The sequence below is a fragment of the Littorina saxatilis genome, linkage group LG1, assembly GCF_037325665.1.
Source record: "Littorina saxatilis isolate snail1 linkage group LG1, US_GU_Lsax_2.0, whole genome shotgun sequence".
NCBI classification, from domain to species: domain Eukaryota; kingdom Metazoa; phylum Mollusca; class Gastropoda; order Littorinimorpha; family Littorinidae; genus Littorina; species Littorina saxatilis.
The window spans coordinates 34639383-34663696 of record NC_090245.1 but is presented as its reverse complement, the minus strand read 5'-3'; the positions used below and the strand labels follow the sequence as shown (position 1 = coordinate 34663696).

The 24314-nt window shown below is 42.8% G+C and overlaps 1 protein-coding gene across 6 annotated transcripts; it reads left to right on the top strand.

Moving 5' to 3' along the window:
• The first annotated feature begins 1212 nt into the window (after positions 1–1212).
• Positions 1213–23741, top strand: LOC138968043 (putative per-hexamer repeat protein 5). Of its 6 annotated transcripts, none has more exons than XM_070340625.1 (18): positions 1215–1330; positions 2989–3106; positions 6660–6793; positions 7290–7340; positions 7760–7870; positions 8279–8533; positions 10054–10083; positions 10444–10536; positions 12474–12599; positions 13789–14013; positions 14680–14787; positions 15566–15811; positions 16435–16545; positions 17318–17494; positions 17752–17862; positions 18698–18784; positions 22724–22841; positions 23454–23741. In XM_070340625.1, exons 1-18 carry the CDS (start codon positions 1264–1266, stop codon positions 23578–23580), a joined length of 2295 nt encoding a protein of 764 aa, XP_070196726.1. In that variant the 5' UTR covers positions 1215–1263; the 3' UTR covers positions 23581–23741. The 6 variants fall into 6 exon arrangements, with proteins under 6 accessions (XP_070196734.1, XP_070196726.1, XP_070196716.1 ...); XM_070340615.1 differs by having other exon boundaries at positions 10444–10740; positions 12480–12599; XM_070340608.1 differs by having other exon boundaries at positions 10444–10740.
• Positions 23742–24314: the final 573 nt, after the last annotated feature.

The following is a 24314-nucleotide window of genomic DNA, read 5'->3' as shown; positions in this document are numbered from 1 at the left end:
TAGCTGTGCTGTTGTCTTTGTTTAAAGGTGGTCGTCTACATTGTTGCTTTTTTTTCAATAATCTTATGGTTAGATTTCGCTAAAAAGTTATGTCAGATGATGAATGAACCATGGGGAAAAAAGTTATAGAAAAAAATATATATGTAAAAAAAGATTTTATTTTTGGGTAGCGTGACTCACGCTTCCAATATTTTGTTTTCTGTTTGCTGAGAACATGTGCTTTGCCTAAAAATACTGACCAATCAAATTCATGTCACTATGCTTATAGCCACGCCCAAACAAGTGCAGCAACAGTTTGACACTGGAGCGCTGTCCACGCTTTTTTTTAAACGCACGAAATGCACGGGATTTGAGAGGAGTTTTGCGCTTGACATTTTCCAAATAAGGATATCCTACTATGAGTACTACGCTGGAATACTACAATGAATTTTCAAACGGCTACACTGGCTTCGTCTTTCCTGATCGAAAGGGGGTGTATTGTTGATATTTGTAGATATTATTAGACTCTGCATTTTAATGGTCAAATGGCGATTTCGGTATAAAAATGTAGCCAAGGACCTGTAAATACAAAGAGGTCTCCGAAACCTTATCTGCATTATCTTTTTCTTCTTAATATTGAAAAAAGACTTTGTGAGAGTCCCACCTGTGGATCTGTTTTCAAAGCGTGCCACTACGGCTAAAAGTAAAAATACCAGTGAGCAGATAACAATAAAAAGAGATATTGCCCTATTCGCCACGATACTCCACAGTACGATTACATTACACATGTTGCTACAAATGCCGATATAATTCTTTAGGCTTAATCCTAGATCATGGAATGTTAATAGCTTCTGTATGTTCAAATTTGGGCCTTTTATTTCGTCTTTTTGAAAAAGACCCACAAGACAGGGACATAAAAACAGACAGACATACACACACACACACGTTTCATTTGTTCAGATTACATTTTGTATTTCATTTTGTGTTTTCAGTCAGCAGACAGGTTGACATACAGACATGAACACAGCCATGCTACTGTCTTTATGTGTGTGTTCAAATGATTTTGGTTTCATTTTTAAGTGCTGTTTTGAAGTCGTGTTTTGCACTTCATTCTTAAAATATGGCAAAGAACAAATCTAATTTTGCTTTTTGGTAGCTTTAGGTACCACTAGACATTGTCTCTTTAAACGTTGTACGGCGATGGAAGACTGGAAGAATTACAAAAGACGGACAAGATATAGGACGCGGCCAGTAGGGAGCTGCAAACGACACCATACACTAACTATGTGGGCACGGACCTTGTGTTTGCCTACTCTGGCCATTGTTCTTCTCGCCGCGCAGGGAATCTCAGGTCTGATTTCTTCCTCATTTGAATGAAAACAGTGAACAAATATTAACAAGGTCAATGCACAAAGAAGAAAAGAAGAGAGAGAGAGAGAGAGAGAGAGAGAGAGACAGAGACAGACAGACAGACAGACAGACAGACAGACACAGACAGACAGAAAGAAGTCAGTCTGTTGATGTGTTAACCTGTCCTTGCGACCACTTCTCAGAAGCGATCATCTGCTCACAACGGCCACCCTGACGGACCCCAAACGAGCTTTTCTTCTATATTACTGATTTACCTTTCCATAGCGACCACCTCTCTATCGCGACCCTCTTTTGGTCGGTCCATCAGTTGGGCGATCGTTCCAGACAGATGGGATTTACTGTATGTAGCTAAGTGGAAGGATGTTCTTATCACACGTAAAAGCCTGAACGGATCCCTGGTGGAGTACATCCCATCCTGAACTCAGGTCAAAATGAGTTCGGCTCATTCTCTCCCTGACAGGATGCCTTGAGTTTCCTTGTCTGGCAAGGAAACCGATTTTTTGTAACATATTTAGAGCTTTTTGTAATGTATTATTGATATAAGCAAATTCGCGATCGTCGATAATGATTTTTCATGGTGTTTTGTAAATTTCAAATTACAAAGGAATTGATATGTAAGACAGTTTCAAGCGAGCTATTTTTCGCGGCTGTATTTACTGTGCAAACAACTCTAAATATGGCAAAAGTGTCTCGTGATAATCAACCGTTTGGTTTAGGCGCTCACTGGAGCAGACGATTTTTTCTGTAACCAGTTGATAGTGATGAAACCATATATTACGGTCTCCTTCCGACAGCAGTCCCAAAATTTCGACTTGTTTTGACCTTAGAACGATGTCGTTATCATAACTGTGAAGAACTGAACGGAGATCACTGTCGAAGTCGGCCAATCTGCAATCATTTTTGTCTCGCGAACACTGATCTCAAATTTAGATCAGTGCTCGCAAAAAACATATGGGAGATAACTCTGTATTCTTGTTTTGATAGATTCGCGTAGGACTGTAGCGTCCGGTCAGAGAGACAACTGGCAAAAGCCGTGGAGTGATGCTTATCAGAATGGAGTACATCCCTACATGATCGGTGACATGAGGAAAGGTCGTACCTTTAACTTGACGATTAGAAATCGAGCTAGATGGGGGCTTTCGTGCTCGCTCTGGACAGTCCTGTGACTTGCCGAACGTTTCGTTGGAGCGATTTTCTAAAATAGAATCTAGGCTAAGTTCAGTTGTGTCACACGACAACCGTATGATAACATCGCAGTTCCATCTGATCCACAGGAGCTTGTGTCAAAGCTTCTGGCATGAGTCGCGCGACAAGGGCGTGTGCGTGTTTAAAGGCACACTTTTATTCCGTGTTAACAGGTCAGCTCTGGTCGAAAATTAAAACTGAACAGCGTAGGCGCCCTCTGTGTACATAGGGATTTTTTGACAAATTAATTTAGTAAATTAAGAAATTATTTCACCAAAAATCCAAAGCATTGAGGGTGTTGATTTTAGGTATGTATCCAAGTAGAGGACAGTTCTTATCCCATGTAAAAGCCTGGTGATTGTGAGCTGACGTGTTTACACGGGAAGGAGTGTGCATGTAGCCTACTAGTACGTGCAATCAGCCACGTTCTTACAATTGTTGTGTGTGTTTCAGGGAACGGCTGTTTGTACGAGGGCAGGGCGTACCAACAGGGCGAGAAGTGGACCAAACAGTGTCAGTACAACTGTGTGTGTGACGATGCTTCCCAGGGCCACTACACATGCACTAACGTGTAAGTCAAGTGATGGACGGCATCAGAATATCATAAAGCATTAATTCGTTGCACATCCTGTACCATTTCCCACAATCACTAGCATGGGGTGTTAGCTCCCGTTCAAACCCGTCACTGAACCTCAAAGAAATCCAAAAAGAGATAGACTGCTTACGTTCCCAAAACGTTTTGAATTCCTGCATTTCTTAAAGCCCCAGTCTCAGTGTCTCAAATGGTTTACAGAACGATTTAAATCTTCTCATGAAAAAAGCAGTTCTAATCTTATGGAACACACATGCAATAGCATTTAATAGCATTCAATGACACAGTTCGTTTGAATGGCTATTTAGCTCGCGTAAACCACACACCAGTTTTCGTGGTTTATCTAACTCCTGAGCCATCGTGTACCCGTGTGATCCACTATCGTTTTTTGACTCACAATATAGTCGTCAGTTTGTGATTTCAATGCAACTCGCTGTATCTGCAATTATATTATAATAGCACGTTATATTGTACTGATCTTTTCTTGATGAAAAAAGATTTCTTTTATGATTTAAGAATGTTTGTGTAACAAGCTGTCCATTTATTATTTAGATTTTAAAAGTTAGGTCTAGCGCCAATACGAGGCGTCCGATTTGTCTCATTGTAAATCCGGCTGACCACACAAAAATACATTCTTTGAAAAATGCTCGCTCTTTACGGAGGGCACCTAGGATGTTGTCAAGCGGTGAGTGTTTAAACGAAAGGGTGTTTGTACTGTGTGTAAAAGCCTGACAGTGTCTGTGACCAGAAACAGATGGTTTACGTAAAGCTGAGTGTGCCTTTAAATAGAGAATACATAGGGTTTGCTGGGTCGTACCAGATTTTCACAAGCTGCCTTTTTAAAGATTGAACTACGAGCGAAAACGAGCTTATCAATAGGCCCTATTTGAAAAAGCAACGAGTGTAAATCTAGTACGGCACAGCAAACCGTGTATTTTGTTTATCCGCCGTGGTACCTAGAAGATCTCGGTCAGTCTGCCAACAGTGTAGATGGCTGATTACACCTAAATACGCACACGCTGTAGCCCAGTTAGCGCAGAACTTGTTGTTGCTAGCTTTCCACTTGCATGAAGCGACCCAGCTATGGGATAATGAATAAAGCATACTTACTTACTTACTTATGCCTTTGACCCCGTCCGGGGCATAGGCCGCCACTGAACAAGAGCTCGCCAGGCACTCCGATCCTGGGCCAATCTCTCCAGTTGTCTCCAGGTGTAGCCGATGTGTTTCACATGAATCACATTTTGTTTCGAATACACACCGCCGACACGTGTTTCTCTACTTTTAGTATCAATGCGAAGACGCATGTTGACCTTAAATGTGACGTCTTCAAATGTTAGAGTTTCTACCACAGACATACACACGCACAAACACACACACACACACACGCACACACACACGCACGCACGCACAGACAGACAAAGTTACGATCGCATAGGCTACACTCTGCAGTTATCTACGCCGGTTTGAGGCGATACGGAACCTTAGGTACCCGGCTATATACTGATCATAACCATTTCTGATAGTATACTCGATAATCATAGTCTCCCCGCCCCACCCCCACTCCGCGCTCCTTCCACCCCTACCCCACGCTCCTTACGTGGCTTTCATGCTCCCCAAGTCGTCCGAATGTAACCGTGTGCCGAAACACTACGATCATCTCGGGAAGCGAAGTGCAATCAAACAGGATTGAAAATGTTAGGGCTAATTTCTTAGCCCTATAAAAACTGTTATGCAAACCCGAAGGTTTCCATGAACATACAGACAATCGGAAACCACCAGACCCCATCACAAACAGAATTCTACAATCCACGGGTGTTGACTTTTAAAGGCCAACAACTCGGGTGCAGAGTCTGCTGTGAAAGGAGCGGTAGCCTCCCCTGTCACACGAACATCAAGTGATAGTCGTTTACAATAATGAACACTATTACTTGCGCTTACTCATTCATTTTGTCACAAGTTGAGTGCCCATACTGTCTGCTTGTCTGTCTGTCTGTCTGTCTGTGTACTGAAATGGGCGACGCCATGTCAGTGTGTGCGAGTGTTTGTGTGCGTGTGTGTGTATATATATATATATATGTGTGTGTGTGTGTGTGTGTGTCTGTGTGTCAGTGTGTTTGTGCGTGTGTGCGTGCGTACGCGTACGCGCATGCCTTTATGTGTGTTCATGGTTTGCTGTAATATCGCAGAGCCGTTGGAACGGGTCACCCGATTTATTTAATTTTAGTCAAGCAACCACACAACTGAAAAATGTGGTTTATGCGCCAGGATTTAGGAAAATGCTGTAAGGGGAGGTCTCGTACTTTATTTGAATGGTTCATATTTAGATTTTAAAGTAATATGAGATACGTTGCCTTCACGTATAAAAACAGTTTTATACGTGATCACGCCCGCAGCAGAAACACGCACAGCGATCGACAGTGGGAATACCCGCAGTGATAGGGGTGTAGTATGCACGTAACGTGGTATCTAACGCTCAGAAGTTGTCAAAAAGAAGGTCACAGTGTTCACGTATTATCGAGACACCGACACATTTGCCCATTCTAGGGGAGCTTTTTCATTATTTTTTCTACCGGAGGGATTGAATTCATTCCACTGAACAGATTTAACTAAAAACAAGAAATTCCTCCGAGGTAGGAAAAACACCCCCGTTGGTCAAAGGGAAATAACCATTCTCACTGCCACCAACTGAGAAGGTTATTTCCCTTTGACCATTAATATGTCCCTCTATAAGTCCTTGTAGAATCTTAATCCACCAATAACTCCCTAACCGTGTGTTTGACTGGTCCCAATTTTTGTAAGGACCGTCTCAGGAATGTATAGAACCTGTTCACCAAGTTTGGTGACGATCGGTCCGTTCATTCTTGAGATCTATATGCGAACACAAACACACACACAAACAAACAAACAAACAAACACATCGAGCGAATCCTATACACACCCCTATACCGGGGGTGTAAATACATTTGAACGAGCGGTATTTTGCTTTCTGTGTCTGCTTTTCGAAGTGAAGCGAGGCGAGCACACTCAATAGGCCCACAGAAGGATACGCGACGTAAGTCTCAGCGCCTTGTCGTTCGTGGGGTCATGCTCTTGACTCATTGGCGACTACGATGTATACAAACCAGAATTATGAAATATGGACTGAAGCGTGAAGGAAAGATTCCAGAAAATATTGAGCATTCTTACACCCTTCTCGGATGGTTGGACTTGATAAAATCTGACATACGTTGCGCTGACGTATGGAAGGGTTTGCTACGTGAACACGTACCTAATCACCACACGCAGCGTGACCCGCATGTGAGATACGTGTCCTGGTAGGTGACGTAGCTGATATGTGACGCAGTTTCTAAACCTCCTTAATGTGATAGCGATCGTGTTCCCCTATCTCCTTCTCCCTACCCCTCGCTCTGCCTGTTTGCCTGGCCCAAACTTCATAGTGTGTCTGTTTAAAAAAAATATTGTATCATAATATTCGACATGTGCCTAAATGAACACCGTTGTGACGTCATTGCCGATGACGCCCCAACAGGTGCCCGACGTACGACAACCTGCCGGCAGGATGCACCCTGGTGAAGCCCCCGGGCGAGCCGTGCTGTAGCAAGCCGCAGTGTTCCTTCGCCACCATGCCTCCTGGGGCTGTGTCCGGCAACCACCAAGGGGGAAGTATGCTCACTTTTCTACGTCTGCCTGTCTGTCTGTGTCTGTGTTTGTGTGTGTCTCTCTCTGTCTCTGTCTCTCTCTATCTCTGTCCCTCTCTTTGCCCCTCTCTCTCTTTGTCCATATCTCTCTCTCTCTCTCCCCCTCTCTCTCTCTCTCTCCCTCCTCTCTCTCTCTCTCTCTCTCTCTCTCTCTCTCTCTCTCTCTCTCTCTCTCTCTCTCTCTCTCTCTCTCTGTAAATGGCACATAGTTTAAAGCTTGGATGGCTAGGCAGAAGATTCTTCCTCTTTAAAACACGTGTTTCATAATCCTGATTTGGACGCTGTTAAAATAACTTACAAAATGCCGTTTAAGAAAGATGGACAATATGTTTTGGTGCGGTTCGCTTCTTGAACGTTCAGAATCCAGATGAGCGAGCATTGTTGTTGTTTTTGTTGTTGTTGTTGTTGTTGTTGTTTTGTTGCTTTGACTGACAAGGTAAATTCTGCGGTCTGTTTTTCAGTCATCCACACCGGTTCGGGATCGGGAACCATGACTGGTGGAGGATCCATGCGTACGTCCTACCCTCCGAGAGAGGGAGAGAGAGAGAGAGAGAGAGAGAGAGAGAGACAGACAGACAGACAGACAGACAGACAGACAGACAGACAGACAGACAGACAGAAAGAGAGAGAGAGTGAGAGATAAAGAGAGAGAGACAGACAAACAGACTGACAGACAGACAGACAAACAGACAGACAGTTAGACAGACAAGACAGAGAGACAGACACTAAGACAGACAGGCAAATAAATAAATACATAGATCGAAAATGAGAGAGTTTGTGAGTGACTATGTAACTGGTTAACTGATTTTGACTGATATTTGGATTTAACTGTTTGTTTGTTTTTGTTGTTGCTAATATTCTCTTATGTTATCAGAGCGTCTGTGTTCTTATCACAACATAGTGCATCCTCTTTGAATGTTTCAACACACAGAAACGTGCACGGACAAGCTACAGAACTGCAAGGATTACGACACCGCTGTGTGCACAGATACCCAGTACGCTCAGTGGGCCACTGACAACTGCGCCCTCTACTGTCAACGATGTAAGTTTCTGAAGACAATTTACTGAATGATACAAAACGGTTCCACACAGTCTTGGTTTTCGTTCAAGCACTGATAAAATTGAGGCACTACTAGCACCATTAATGCTACTCAGTCCACTACTACTACTACTACTACTACTACTACTACTACTACAACTACTACAACAACTACAACTACTACTACTACTACTACTACTACTACTACTCCTACTACTACTACCAGAGACATAGATGTATGTCTCTGCTACTACTACTACTACTACTACTACTACTACTACAAGAACTATTTATGTTATTCAGAGGGTGGACAGAAGTTAATTACATCTTTTCAAAGTCACAGCAGCTGCTTTCAACAGCAAAGGATACTGCATCAGTCGAGATTCACACTTAGCTTTTTTCCCGTTCCAGGTGGTACCTCTGGAGGAATAATTGGTACAGGCGGTGGAACCATAACCGGTACAGGAGGTGGTACCATAACGGGTAATGGAGGTGGAACCATTATCGGTACTGGCGGTGGAACCATAACCGGAACGGGCGGTGGCACAATGACTGGTAGCTGTACCGATGCCATCTCCAACTGCGCCCAATACGGGGACAATTCGTGTATTGGGCAGTACACACAATGGGCACGCAAAAACTGCGCCAAATACTGCGGACTGTGCGGTGAGGTGGTGGACAATATCTTGACTTTTTTATTTTTTAGGTTCTGATTTCTCCGTTAAACCTAATGTGTTGAAACGGGGTGTAACATTTCGTTTGAAATGCGACTTGTATCACTGAGTTGTTTTCACATGACGTCATCAAAACGGCGACATCCGCCGGGGCAGCCTTTTTTTGACTCACATGCGAAGCAAAAGTGAGTCTATGTACTCACCCGAGTCGTCCGTCCGTCCGTCCCGGCGTCCGTCCGTCCGTCCGTCCGGAAAACTTTAACGTTGGATATTTCTTGGACACTATTCAGTCTATCAGTACCAAATTTGGCAAGATGGTGTATGATGACAAGGCCCCAAAAAACATACATAGCATCTTGACCTTGCTTCAAGGTCAAGGTCGCAGGGGCCATAAATGTTGTCTAAAAAACCAGCTATTTTTCACATTTTTCCCATTTTCTCTGAAGTTTTTGAGATTTAATACCTCACCTATATATGATATATAGGGCAAAGTAAGCCCCATCTTTTGATACCAGTTTGGTTTACCTTGCTTCAAGGTCAAGGTCACAGGAGCTCTTCAAAGTTGGATTGTATACATATTTTGAAGTGACCTTGACCCTGAACTATGGAAGATAACTGTTTCAAACTTAAAAATTATGTGGGGCACATGTTATGCTTTCATCATGAGACACATTTGGTCACATATGATCAAGGTCAAGGTCACTTTGACCCTTATGAAATGTGACCAAAATAAGGTAGTGAACCACTAAAAATGACCATATCTCATGGTAGAAAGAGCCAATAAGCACCATTGTACTTCCTATGTCTTGAATTAACAGCGTTGTGTTGCATGACCTTGGATGACCTTGACCTTGGGTCAAGGTCACATGTATTTTGGTAGGAAAAATGTGTAAAGCAGTTCTTAGTGTATGTCATTGCTAGGTTTAGCTGAAGGTCAAGGTCATGTAAAGGTCAAGGTCAAGCATGTGAGTCGTATGGGCTTTGCCCTTCTTGTCTTCCCATGCTCTGCGGGTTGCCAAGGCATGTATCAACGGGACGTGGGTGAAATCAACGGATTGGTGAACAAATTAAAAACATATCACCCATAAAAAAAAATCGTCTCTTAACCCCCAGGGTGCTTTCAGTCAATTTGCAGCTGTAAGAAATACTGTTTTGTGCCTTTTTAAAAAAAATTTTTAGCAGAATTAACTAAATGGGCTCAAACTAGCCGGCGTGTATCCCAAACCCTCAAGGGCGCTTGATGTTTTATGCACGTTGGGCCTATTTATTTAAGAAATCCTTTCTTTTAGTCTAATTTGTAATACTGAACAAAGTTAAGGATAGAAACTGAAACTTAATGTCGGCTTAACCTTTTCAGTTCTTGTTTTTTTGTCACCTACTGTTTGAACCTTTTTGCGACTTATGTCAAACTATACATGGATGCAGTTTATACAACTAATAAAATAAAATGATTAGATGAGACTGATAGGCCCGTGGTACATGAAGTCATTCTGGTCGTTGTTCGTGTTGCAGGAAGTATGACTGGAGGGGGAACCATAACCGGTATGTTACGTTTAGCACAAAATACTAACAATTTATTACACTACATTTCTAATTTTTGAACATAGTCAATCGAACAATCGAGCTGGCCGACTGCGGGCCACGACCACTTGACGCCCAGGTGCGACTTTCCGACGTGGTTAACGCTCGGTTCGATATCAACAAAACCAAACTATTTCATAACACGACGACGAAGAAGAGGACGAGGAAGTAAAAGAAAGAAAATGAAATCCCTTTATATCAAATATGTGTGTCGGTGAGACACAATGCTTTTATACGATATATTGAATAGGCTCTGGAACAGGCACCGGAATAGCGGAGCTGGAAGTGGCCCTGATCCAGGTTTTCAACTAATTTTTCCAGGGGGTTCAGGAACTGGCACTGGAACCGTTACAGGAACTGGAACTGGCACAGGAACTGGTGGTTATCAAATACCGCCTCTTGGCACTGGCACAGGTACTGGTACAGGAGGATATCTAATACCTCCAATAGGCACCGGAACGGGAACTGGAACGGGAACTGGTACTGGAACGGGGACTGGGATTGGAGGTACTGGAACGGGAACTGGGATTGGAGGTACTGGAACGGGAACTGGCACTGGAACGGGAACTGGTACTGGAACAGGAACTGGTACTGGAACGGGAACCATAACGGGTACAGGTCTGATGAAAATTTAGAAAAGGAAAAGGCTTGTTTTGCTTTGCTGTGGGCTTCTCATTGCTTCAATGCTTTCAATGGATGTATGACCATACTTCGGACAACTGCTTGTCACGAGTCTTGTTTTGCTGAGCATTGAGCGAGACACGACACTTTTCTCTTGCTTCCAACACTTTATAAAGGTTTCTACCCCCATGGTTTGCAAACCCGTCGTGTTAGAATTCAAAAAGCTCTCATCAACAAAGAACAGAAAAGTTTCATTCATAATATAGCTTTTTCACCTTCACAGCAGACTCTCTGCAAAGCTCTCATCAACAAAGAACAGAAAAGTTTCATTCATAATATAGGTTTGTCACCTTCACAGCAGACTCTCTGCAGAGTTGTCTGCCGGGTTTGAGGGCTTGAGCATGGGCACGACGTTTCTTGTACCTGTCATCAATTGAATTCTGTTTGTGATGGGGTCTGGCTGCTGCTGTTTCCTTATATGCTCTTGGGAACCTTTGTGTACCCATAGCAATTTTTGTATGGCAAAGAAATTAGCTGAAAATCTCCATCCTGTTTGAATGGCTTTGCCTCCAAAGGTGATGTTGTGCCGGCTTCGGGCGCTCGGTTACAATAAAGACCTTATTTTTCGTTTGTTTTTCTTGCCAAGTTCGCTGTGCGCTTCTCTGCTTGATCTTTTTCTGTTTTACTCCTCCAGTTTAGTTTACGTTCAGTTGCTTATGTGAATACAGGTTTATTAATGTGTTCAGTGTTTGCTGAATCCAATATCGTGTGGGGATCATAGGCAAGATATATATATGACAATTTTGCAAACTCAGCGAATCCTCTATTGATGCGCGGTCTTCATGTGCTTTTGGACACCCCTGCGCCCAACCCAACCCCCCCCCCTCCAAGCCCACCCCTTTAAAGAAAATAATTATGTTTCTCTTATCATAGTTTTTGTTTGGTGATTGTCCAAAAAAAGTGTAACAGTCGTATAATTATTCAAAAACAGTAACTCTGCTGTCTCTGATATATCATCAAAAAGTTAAGTGCGTCCCGGGGCTATGCAGGGACAGCAGATGAGAAATGTCAAAGTCAGAACAACTGGCTTGGCATTAGGATGATCCCAGCAGGATTTCTTGTATCATTTTATCTTCTTGGGAAAACAGACAAATAAGGAAATTGGACATGAAATAATTTATCTTGTAGCATTTTATCTTTTCGTGGGATAATAGACAATCATTAAGGAAATTGGACATAAAATAATCTTGTACCATTTCATCTTATAATAATAATAATAATAATAACTGGACATTTTAAGTGCCTAACCTATGGCTCTAGGCCCTTTACAAAAGAACATAATTATATATATAGAATAGAACAATTAAAAGTACAACCTACATAAAACAAATTAATCATACAGACACAAATCACCACATGTACTGTTCACATAATAATCATATATGCAATACACACTATATATATACAAACATACACAGCTAACACTCTCAACAATCATAACAACTTTATGGGAGAGGAGTATGTGCAGAAATGGAATAAAGAAGACATCTTCTTGGAGGCAATTAATGAAATTGGACATGAAATAATGTATCTTGTAGCATTTCATTTTGGAGGGGAATATTGACATTTTAGGAAACCGGACAGGGATTTGTTTAAATCAGAAATGTGATTTTATGACATGTAAAAACTGTATATATGTCGTTGACAACGCAGTTTTTCCCTACATACAGGTACAGGTACAGGCACGTGTGGTGATGGAATCTCCAACTGTGCTGCCTATGGTCAAGCTGTGTGCAGCGACACCCAGTACCGGAACTGGGCCATCACAAACTGCAGACGCACCTGCGGCCTCTGTGGTGAGTGTGTAGAGGCACATGCCCTTCGCGGACAGGGCTGGCCACCATTTAGCTATCTGTGGCCATTTCTGCGACTTTGGACTTTGTTGACAAAAACCCTCTGATTGGAGAAACGCGAGGTCAAACTTGACCGAAATGTAAACATTCTTTACTGTGCTCACTGAATCCCACTTCAAGCTGAAGTTCTAAATGTTCAAGGAAGTATCAATGATAGCACATCGTAAAACGGACGGAAAGTAATGGAAAACAGTCTTGTGATGCTCTTAATAATAATAATGATAATAAAGTGTATTTATATTGCGCCTATCCCTTACAAAAAACAAAAATATTTGGCTCTAAGCGCATTTATACAACATGTGTAGGGACTTGGTACAATCAAGTCTGACAAATACAATAACACAATATACAGTCGGTCTCTTGGGTAAAAATGGGAAAAGCAGCTTCGACATTTAAACACTGCTACTAAAAAATCCTCTAACAATGCATACTGCTTTACAATATATGCATTTATGTATAAATATAGTTAAAGAACATCGAGTTAATAGGAATTAGAAAAGGTTCTTATGATAAAAACTAACTAGCGAACGACGAAGAAGAAGAAGAATAAAACTATCAATGTCAATGTATAACAAGTCATTCAACGTAAATGGCTAACGAACAACAACAAAGCAATGATGATAAAACAGTTATACTCAATGGCTAATAACGAGGCAGAACTAAATAGTATCGACACAAGATTAAAACAAAACATATTCCTGGAGACACATTTATACATGTATCAAATAATCAATAATCATTTTGACCACAGAAATCGCAACATATGATGAAAAAAAATTCAAAAACATAGAACACTTTATTAGAACACTTTATTATCTCAATTACGAGAAACTCGGGTGTGTTGTATCACAATAAACAACATAAAACATTGACCAGAATGGAGTGTGTCCGTCAACAGTCCATCATGTTGCCCGTTAATTACGTTATGGCCCTTGAACACGAAAAGAAAGTTCACAAAACTGATATACCTGACGCTGGCACATTAGTCCACCACATGCATATATATATATATATATATATATATATATATATATACATATACGCTTTCTTGCATTCTGTCATTACGATGTTTAGATAGATATATATATATTTACAAGTGTTCACCAACTGCTTGATTTACACTTTTGTACAGGTGTGCCAATGACGGGGACCGGAACAGGCAGCGGAACTATACTGATACCTGGAGGTGGAACCGGAACTGGCACTGGGACAGGAACAGGAACCGGAACTGGTAGTGGTACTATCCTCATACCAGGAGGTGGAACTGGAACAGGCACCGGAACCGGTAGTGGTACTATCCTTATACCTGGAGGCGGCACTGGCACTGGCACTGGCACTGGGGGTGGAACCTTCACTGGTGAGTCTGTATGCCTGTCTGTCTGTCTCCACCTGTCGATCTCTCTCTCTAACTCATTCCACAATCCGAGTTTAAAGGCACAGTCTTTCCCTTGTTAACAATTCAGGTGACCATTTTAGATCTGGACAGGGATTTACATGGCATAAGGCCATACCTCCATTTGAACGCCTACCAAGAATCAACATCCTGACATCAACATCCTGACATCAACATCCTGACATCAACATCCTGACTGCTTTTTGTGCAGTGTTTTAAATAGTTTTTATGGACGAATGTCCCAAGAAATATAAGAAACTAATTGATCAAAACACTGCACAGAAAGCAGGCATGGAGTGGATTTGTGGAAGATTTCCAGGTGGAGGGACGGCCTTATCCCATACATGTAATACACTAGCCTGGTCTGAGATAGTCAATTGTTTCCTATATGGTGTGATGTTCATTTGCAATCTTTTTAATGCCAGCAATAGGGATTAGGTGTAATATTCACGTGTAATCTCTTCGGTGTCAAAGGTATTGATCAGGTGTAATTTTCATTTGCAAATGTGCAATACCTTTGATGTCCACGGTGTAGATAAGGTGTGATGTTTCAATTGGCAATCTCTCTGCTGTCAACAGTATAGGAAAGGTACGTGTGACGTTGATTTGCATCCCCTTGACACATTACAGGCTCCTGCGCTGACAAGCTGCAGAACTGTGCCGCCTACGGCACCGCCGTGTGCACAGACCCTCAGTATACACAATGGGTCCAGGACAACTGCTGCATCTACTGCAGAAGTAAGTGATGTAACGTGTGTTTGTGTGTATGTATGTGTGTGTAGTGTGTGTGTGTGTGTGTGTGTGTGTGTGTGTGTGTGTGTGTGTGTGTGTGTGTGTGTGTGTGTGTGTTTGTTGTGTGCCATCTTTTTTTTCTACAAAACAAAGTTTACCAGTTCACGACCATGCGTCAAGTACTGCATTCAGTTCTACAAGCTCGGTCCATTTAGATATTCAGGAGGTAACTTACCTTGCTCGGTCGAAAAAAAAATTAAACTTAGGCTCCGGCGTGGCTCCTGAACCATCAAATGCTTTTTGGGCTCGGATGACCTTGTCAGTTTTTACTCGAAAGTCTTGGCGAAGACTGGACAAACGGCCCGAAAATAACAAAGGAAATTCTTTTCCTATATTTATTAAAAGAAAACACACACACACACACACACGCACACCTGCATCAAACACAGAGAGAGGGATCAGCAGTGATGCCACCCCGAGGACCACGTCTCCCCATGTCTGTACACACACACACACACACACACACACGCACACCTGCATCAAACACAGAGAGAGGGATCAGCAGTGATGCCACCCCGAGGACCACGTCTCCCCATGTCTGTACACACACACACACACACTACACACGCGCACACGCACAATAGAAGCTACTTTGGCCAATGACTGTTTCAGTCACAGAATAAAGATTTATTGGTTGTTTTCCTTCGTATCTTTGTTCAGAAATGTTAAAGAATGTTTGCAATGTTATTATTTTTTAATCATCTTCTCACATTACTCTCAACAGCTGGTGGAACTGGAACCGGGACCGGTACTGGAACCATGACTGGGGGAGGAACCGGAACTGGAACCATGACTGGGGGAGGAACCGGAACTGGAACCATCACTGGGGGAGGAACCGGAACCGGAACTGGAACCATCACTGGGGGAGGAACCGGAACTGGAACCATCACTGGGGGAGGAACCGGTACTGGAACCATCACCGGGGGAGGTACTGGAACCATTACTGGAGGTGGCACTGGGACAATGACGGGTACGTACATTGAAAGTCAAGATGCATGCAGCTTCTATATCTATATACGGCTTGTGTGTGTGTGTCTGTCTGTCTGTCACTTTGCGATGCACGGCCAAAGTTCTCGATGGATCTGCTTAAAATTTGGTGGGCATATTCAGGTAGACCCAAAACACAATCTGGTCGATGAAAATGTTCAACACGTGCTCTCAGCGCGCAGCGCTGAACCGATTTTGGTTTTTCTGTACATCCATTCCCAGTAACTCTTCCTTATCTTTACCAGTGTTTTGCGCGTTTATCTCCCTTCCTTCGTGTGGCGTCAATCGCGAAGCCGGGTACCCGGCTAAGCCGGGTATTCGGCTCTACTTCTTCCCGGCGAAGCGGGGTACCCGGCGAAGCGGGTATTCATCTAGTACAAACATATGTACGTTAATCTAACTGTGTAACAGTAACCCTATGTCCATTGGAGGGACAACATTATTATAGGGCTTACTACTCTTTTTGCGCATAAAAAAAGATAATAAATAAATATTTGTTTAACACCTCTGTTTCCATTTGCCATTTCATAGATCAGAACACACTCGATGTAAGTAGCACCCCATGTGCTGTGATACTGACCATGATGGTACCGTGATGAATTGCAGGTCCCTGTCTTGGCAACAAGATGCAGACCTGTGAGGCCTATGGCAAAGCTGTATGCACCGATCCTCAGTACACTAAGTGGGTACAGGAGAACTGCTGCATGTACTGCATGAGTAAGTTGTGTACAGACTGTATGTCACTGGTTTGCATTGTTTGTTCAGGGGAGGGGTGGCACACACGCTATATGCACTGCAAAAGAAAGATCAATTCAGCCTGAACATTTGATTTGCAGAGGGAGTGGATTTTCTTTTGCTCGAATGCCCTTCTTTCTCACTGTCTGCGCTCGTTAAAGATCTCGGGCTTTTGACCGCGAAAGACTACTGAGAGTCTGACATGACATAAATTAAAGAAAGTAAACAAACTCACGCTACACAAAGATAGAGAGAGAGAGAGAGAGAGAGAGAGAGAGAGAGAGAGAGAGAGAGAGAGAGAGAGAGAGAGAGAGAGAGAGAGAGAGCAAAAGGGATTTGGGCCATTCTGGTGTACCATGTATCGTGCGGCAATCCCCAGCAAGTGATGAAATTCAGTTCCCAAAGAAGAACACTTCCAAAGGACATCATACATGCGGGAGTATTTTGACAAGTGTTTCCAATTGTTTGACGCAAAGACGTGATGAGAGCCAACAGTATAAGCTGAAATGACCCAAGGAAAAATGCGGGGAGTCAAGGGAAACGATCTATTTTCTCCATACAATGAACACTAAGCTTCTGGTGATTGTTGGGATTTCCAGATACTGAGGTTACAGGTGATAAGCCCGGGCAAGATGTTTAACAAATGCAAAAGAAAAAGAAAAGGGCGTCTGAGAAAAATGCCTGGATTCCCAACTATCTGCCCTCAGGTGACATATAATTATGCTCTCATACAAATTGCTGCTTCTCTCAAAAGCCAGTGGCACTGGAACTGGCACTGGAACCATGACTGGAACTGGCACTATCACTGGGGGAGGTACTGGAACTGGCACTGGAACCATTACTGGGGGAGGTACTGGAACTGGTACTGGAACTATCACTGGGGGAGGCGGCACTGGAACTATTACTGGAGGTGGCACTGGAACAATGACAGGTAGGCCTACGTACGCGTCAAGGCGAAAATCCAGATATCATACAGCTAACAAACATCTATGTATAACATAAATGAAAAGCTGTAATTATATGTCCATTTGAGGGACAGCATTATACTACTCTTGGAACGCCAACATGAAATGAAATAACATAAATAAATAAATACATAAATAAAAATAAAAACCTCAGAACAGACTCGATTTACGTAGCGCCCATGTGCTGTGATACTGACCATGATGGTACCGTGATGATTTGCAGGTCCCTGTCTTGGCAACAAGATGCAGACCTGTGAGGCCTATGGCAAATCTGTATGCACCGATCCTCAGTACACTAAGTGGGTACAGGAGAACTGCTGCATGTACTGCATGAGTAAGTTGTGTGCTGACTGTGTGTGTGTGTGTGGGGGGGGGAGTGTGCGCGCATCAGTGTGTTTGTGTGTGCGTGTTTTTGTGTGCGTGAGTGTGTGCGTGCGTGCGTGTAGTGTGTGTGAATGTACGTGTGTGTGTGTGTGCGTGTGCGTGCGTGCCTGGTTGTTTGTGTATGTGTGTGTGTGTGTGTGCTTGTGTGTGTGCTTGTGTGTGTGTGTGTGCCTGATTGTGTGTGTGTGTGTGTGTGTGTTTGTGTGTGCGCGCTAGTGCACAGATCTAATACACTGAGCACATCATCTTCCTGTGTAATTTTGAGAGGCTGCTCCGGGAATATTTTTTAGATGTATGCCCTGTTAGATAAGACTAAACAAAATTCACTTATGTAAACATGTGTGAAGTGTCGTTCAGCTTTGGTCACCGTTTCGACGGCTCAAAGTAAATCATGTTGTCAAAAACACCATGTTTGTGTGGTCAAGGCCGTGTGACGTCATACCCTATATTGCTCAAATCTAATTAACCCATTTTTGAGCAGAAGAAAGTAAGATCTTCAAAAACACATGTTTCTGACCTAAACACTGCTGTTTTCCATCTGAGTTACACCACTGAAAATAATGTGATATCCCTAACTTTTTGTGCTCAGTGTACTTAATACTGTATGTTATGTCTGTTCGTATGTGTTCGTGCCAGCTGTTTTATTTTAAAAGTTTGACGAAATATCTTTGACTCGAGGTATTGCGAAAAACAATCACAGGACATGAAATATCACAACATTTATATTGATCGAGTGATTTATTTTCGAAATACTGTCCTCACGAAATGTTTCTCCATTCTTCAAGCTGGTATGACTGGCACACAAACCGGAACTGGCACGGGAATTCAGACTGGCACTGGTACCGGTACTGGAGGAGTTATCAGCGGAAACAGTAAGTGCCGGGGAACTTGAATAGTATTTATACAAATAAGGTACTCATACACAATAGAGAGTATTGGTTTGGACACGTGGAGATAGTCGCAAACATAATTATAATTACTTGCTGTCTCTTTTGCTCGTCTTTTGCTTGTTTAAAAAGCATCAATTTCTCCTTCGGTCGTGAGATAAAATGTTATGAACACCGAGGGAAATACGTAGAGGCTACACATGGAATCTCAGTGGATTTGAAAATTAATCTAAGTTAACGCCGGGATCAAGATAAATGCTATCTTCAGCAAGGTTCTTTTCCATTTTTACATTTAGTCAAGTTTTGACAAAATGTTTTAACATAGATGGGGAATCGAGACGAGGGTGTGGTGTATGTGTGTGTGTGTGTGTGTATGTGTGTGTGTGTGTGTGTGTGTGTATAACGCGATTCTGAGAAACTACTCGACCGATCTTCATGAAACTTAACATGAGAGTTCCTGAGTATTATATCTCCAGAATTTGTTTTTAAGTTTTTGGATAAATATCTTTGATGACGTCATATCCGGCTTTTTGTGAAAGTTGAGGCGGCACTGTCACGCTCTCATTTTTCAACCAATTTGGTTTAAATTTTGGTCAAGTAATCTTCGACGAAACCCGGACTCTGGTATTGCATTTCAGCTTGGAGGCTTAAAAATTAATTAATGAGTTTGCTCATTAAAGTTGTCATTAAAATCGAATTTTCGCAAAAAGATTTAAAATTGATTGCATCGTATTCTTCATCAAATTTTGAATCTAAAAATATATACATATGTCATGTTTACTCTTAAAATGTGATCACAATTAACGAAAATAGGTTAATTAGTACTTCGATTATTATTTAAGAAATCGATCCAAAAATGATTTAATCTTATTCCTTATCATTTCCTGTTTCCAAAAACATTTGCGCAGCTTTCCGTTGTTATTTTTTATGCCAACACTGCATGACGAAAAAATGGCCAACTTGGGTTTTCCAGAAGCCTGTCTCACTGCTGCACTGCCTGACCTTGTTTTGCACGCATTGCAGTTCAGCAACACCGTTTTTAGGGGCAGTGAAATGGTTGTCAAAACACGATAATTTCCTATTAAATTTGCTCCACTTTTGCTGAAGAAGCAGTATTGCAGTCGGTGTTTGGCATGGTGCACGAGCAAACCATGAAAGTTGCACAGGAATGGGTATTTAGGGGCGCGCACCAGAGCTCTGAGTAAGCATGCCTCCAAGAACGAAACTGACAACATTGGATCGAGGACGGGCGCTGGGATGGCTGCAGGACGGCGTGTCTGGCAGAGAAGTTTCCAGACGGCTAGGAGTGAGCCACTCTGTTATTCAGCGGCTCCACCAACGCTTCCAGACTACCGGAAGTGCTGTTGAGCGACCTCGGTCTGGGCGCCCAAGATGTACAGATCGAAGAGACGATCGCTACCTCCAGCTCTTGGCTCTACGTAACCGAACCAACACCCGCAGGACGTTGATAGGCAACTTCAGGGCCGCTACCAACGTCACCATCAGTCGCATGACTGTGACCCGTCGTCTGCGTGAGGTGCGCCTGCACTCAAGGAGAACTGTCGTCCGTCCGCCCCTCACACCACGTCATCGCCGAGCCAGAATGACGTTCTGCCGCAACCATCGGCGTTGGAACAGACAGCAGTGGGGCAGGGTACTCTTTACAGACGAGTCCCGGTTCACTCTCTCTTCCTGTGATGCCCGCATACGCGCTTGGAGACGTCCGGGTGAACGTTTCATCGATGCCTGTGTCCAGGAACATGACAGGTATGGAGGCGGTTCAGTTATGGTGTGGGCTGGCTTCCATCTGCACGGGAGGACCCCCCTGTACCGTATTAGAGGCAATCTTACCGGCGTGCGGTACAGGGATGAAATCGTGAGGCCTCAAATCATCCCTACACTGCAAGCCATGGGTGCCGGCGCTATGCTCCAAGACGATAACGCGACCCCTCATCGCGCTAGGGTGGTCCAAGATGTTCTGCAGCGTCAGCAGATTGTGAGGATGAACTGGCCAGCCCGATCCCCCGACTTGGCGCCCATAGAACACCTCTGGGACATCATTGGACGCCGGGTGAGGGACAATCACCCCCCACCTGCTGATGTGGACCAGCTCTTCCGATTCCTGCAGCAGGAGTGGACGGCAATCCCTCAACAGATGCTCCAGAACCATGTAAACTCAATGCGCTCATGGATCGGTGAATGCCTTGCAGCCCGGGGTGGCCACACCCGTTACTGAACTTGAACAAACTGACAGAACTTTCTTGCCACTTTTCGAAAGGGGGGTGGGGTACTTCCGACGGTTGCTGCGCAAATGAAATTTCTTTGTTGGTGATTTTGTTTACATGACTCGAACGGTTACATGTCGTATTAAAACATTTCAAGGGTTGAAGGTGTTGCTTTGATTTGTTGTGTTATGAGAGATGATTCTTCTTCTGGCCCTTAACTTTAGTTCGGCAGTGTAATATGTATTCGAAACAAGCTCAGAAAGTTAAAAAGAATACAGAAAAGCGCGCTTCCCTGCTTACCGCAGTACGCTATTTTACTCTTCTTGCATGTCAGTTTCACTTCGTGTTGCACGGGAAAATTGAGCGACTTCCTTGCCACGTGGATTGACGAAGCTGTTTTGTCTTGGTGAAAAAAATACAGTGCGTTCAGTTTTATTCTGTGGGTTCGACAGATTGACTAAATTAAATGTTGTAATTTCGCCTTACGCGACTTGTTCTATTTATTGAAAGATTTTGTGTTGTTGCTGTAATTAAGATTATTATGTTTAAGATTGATTGTAAGGCGCTTCAAACTATTTTAGGATTTGCGCCATATAAATACCCTCATTATAATGATTATTATTTATGAACGCAAATTAAGACCACTATTTTTAAATTCACCTAGACTCAGTGTGTAACCTATTTACCACATTTTAGCAGCTTATTTATTTATTTATTTTTAACAAAAAGGGTGTTTTTATGCCAAAGTTTGATCGAATCCTAATGTCAATGTCAGTTTACCTACGCAGTTTGGTGCGAATGAGTGATTAATGCGCGTTCCGTCAAATAAATCGACTCCGTTAGCATTTCAAAGCACTTTCTTGGGTTTGGAATAAAATCATACACACGTTTTCCATTGTCATTCGGCTATGGAGGTAAAGGGCGATACTTAAAAATATGGTGTTCTTTTCGAGCTCTGTACCGAAACGTACTTCAGTGAGTCTCCTGTTACATAAACGAAGTGCAGTTATTTACAGTTGACCATTCTGAACTTTTCAATCGTGAAAAAGTATTCCTCACAAGCTATGACTGCACCCCATGAGCTGTCGAGGATTCAGGGTGGATTCTGGTCAATAGATGACCATGATGAATATGATAACCCTTCTGGTTTACATGCAGATGGAAAGAAGCAGGGTGCTGGAATGATAGCGTAAAATCAGCTTGATGTTTGACTGAAAAAACTATGCAATTGTTAAAGCTTCGAAGCTAAAATGGAATCCCGTAGTCCGGACCGTTTCACCAAAATGTCAATTGAGTTTTGATTAAAAAATGTGGTCGCCACAGTGCCGCTTCAGCTCAATTTTTGTGAAAAGCCAGATATGACGTCATGAAAGACATTTATCGAAAAAATGGGGAACAAATCTGGGAATACCATCTAGAAGAATTTACATGTATAGTTTCGGGAAGATCTGTCCAGCGGTTTTCTGTGAATCGCTCCTGAACAGACAAACAACTTCTGGTACTAGTAGTTTTCATGAAAAGGAATCAGGTACCTGTATTTTAGACCTCCGTGACATAGACGTCACGCCGAGCACACACACTTAATAATTATTGTTATTTGTTTTCTTTTAGATATCCTTTCTTTGTGCTCTGATCTGAGTTAGTAGAGTATGAAGGTGTCTCTCAGTATGTCTGTGTTTTGTTGTTTGTGTTTTTCCAGGCATGGGATGTGCGTACAAAGGCCAGGTGTACGGCCAGGGCCAGTCGTGGAATGACGGTTGTACATTCAGGTGTACATGTGTAGACGCCAGCAAGGGCCAGTACAACTGCAATGACCCGTAAGTAGCAGCTTACCCAATTCAAAGCTTCTATAAGCCTGAGAGAGAAGTCCTGAAGTGTTGCCCTTGCCCTTGTAGAGTGCTGGCCTGATGTACACGAGAATGTAATTGGCAGAGTGGGACCCAGTTTCTTGGTGTCGTTTGAGGACTTAATTCAAATTTTGGTACCCCCCCCCTAGCCCAAGTTTAAGACCCTGTTTCTCAGTTTCTGTTCATAACCTTTGGAAATATCCACCCTCTTTAGATGCACGACTCTTGTTGCTGCTAGCTTACCTCATGAATTTCCAGGCAACGTGATAATAAATAATGAACAAGAAAAAACAACACCTCCACCATAACACTCCCTCCATTTTAAGAACAGATTTTCTTAGACTTTGAGATCTAAAATGGGGATACAGTGGTACCTATGATGAAAAGGCACCCTTGGGATAAGCCAGGTGTCCTTACATTGCAGGTGACCTGTCGTGACCCAGGTACATTTTGGTATACTAGACAAAGTGACAACAAAGTGTCCTTTCACGAGAGGTGTCCTCTTATCAGAGGGGCCTTACACTGGTTACATCGCAGGTACCACAGTACCACTCTTCTTGCAATCTACTCGCTGTGTTGCAGGTGTTACACCTTCAACCTACCCTCACAGTGCAGCATGCAGGGTCCTGCTCCTGGCAAGTGCTGCAAGACACCCAGCTGTCCTGCCGGCGTCAACATCCAGTATCCTCCTGGCTACGCCGCCAACTGAACCATCCTCTGCAAGGAACAGACGTTGTCGCATTCCTCAGAAACGCTGGCTGTTGTGAAGATGCGTGAAGGTGTGATTGTTACAATCGGAGAAGTGTTTTCCCCGACTGCAATTTATTGTGTCGACTGCAATTTATTGTGTCAAATAAATTCCCGAATAAATGTTGTTGTTTTGAGTCATGAATGGGAAAGTTTTTGTGCACATGAGATAAAGCATAGAACTTCTGACTCAAAACGTACACAAAGAGAGGAGAGAGAGAGATGTATCATACAGCATGTAGCTTGTTTGTTTTTTTGTTCTGAAACCATGTACATGTACTTCAAAGTTTTTCAAGCAGGCACGCAGACACAGGTATATGTTGGTGCCAAGTGTTGGAACAGCCTGAGCAAATACATGTAAAAGACAAGTTGTTTTGCACAGAAATCATCTGACAAAAATATTCAGGTGTATTCCCCCAACTTCAAAGAGTCAGATAGAAAAATATATTGAAAATAAGAATTAAAACCCATTGTGTCACCCACTTATCTTGCATCTGCATTATTATGTACCTACTGCCAAAGGTCACGTGAAAACATATTGGGTCCTCTGTGGGAGGTCAAAAGAAACAATGTTTGACAGAACTGATAGGGTTTTTAATGGCTGTGTAAGAATAATGCTCCTTTTTCAAAACAATGGCTGTGTAAGAATAATGCTCCTTTTTCAAAACAATGGCTGTGTAAAAATAATGCTCCTTT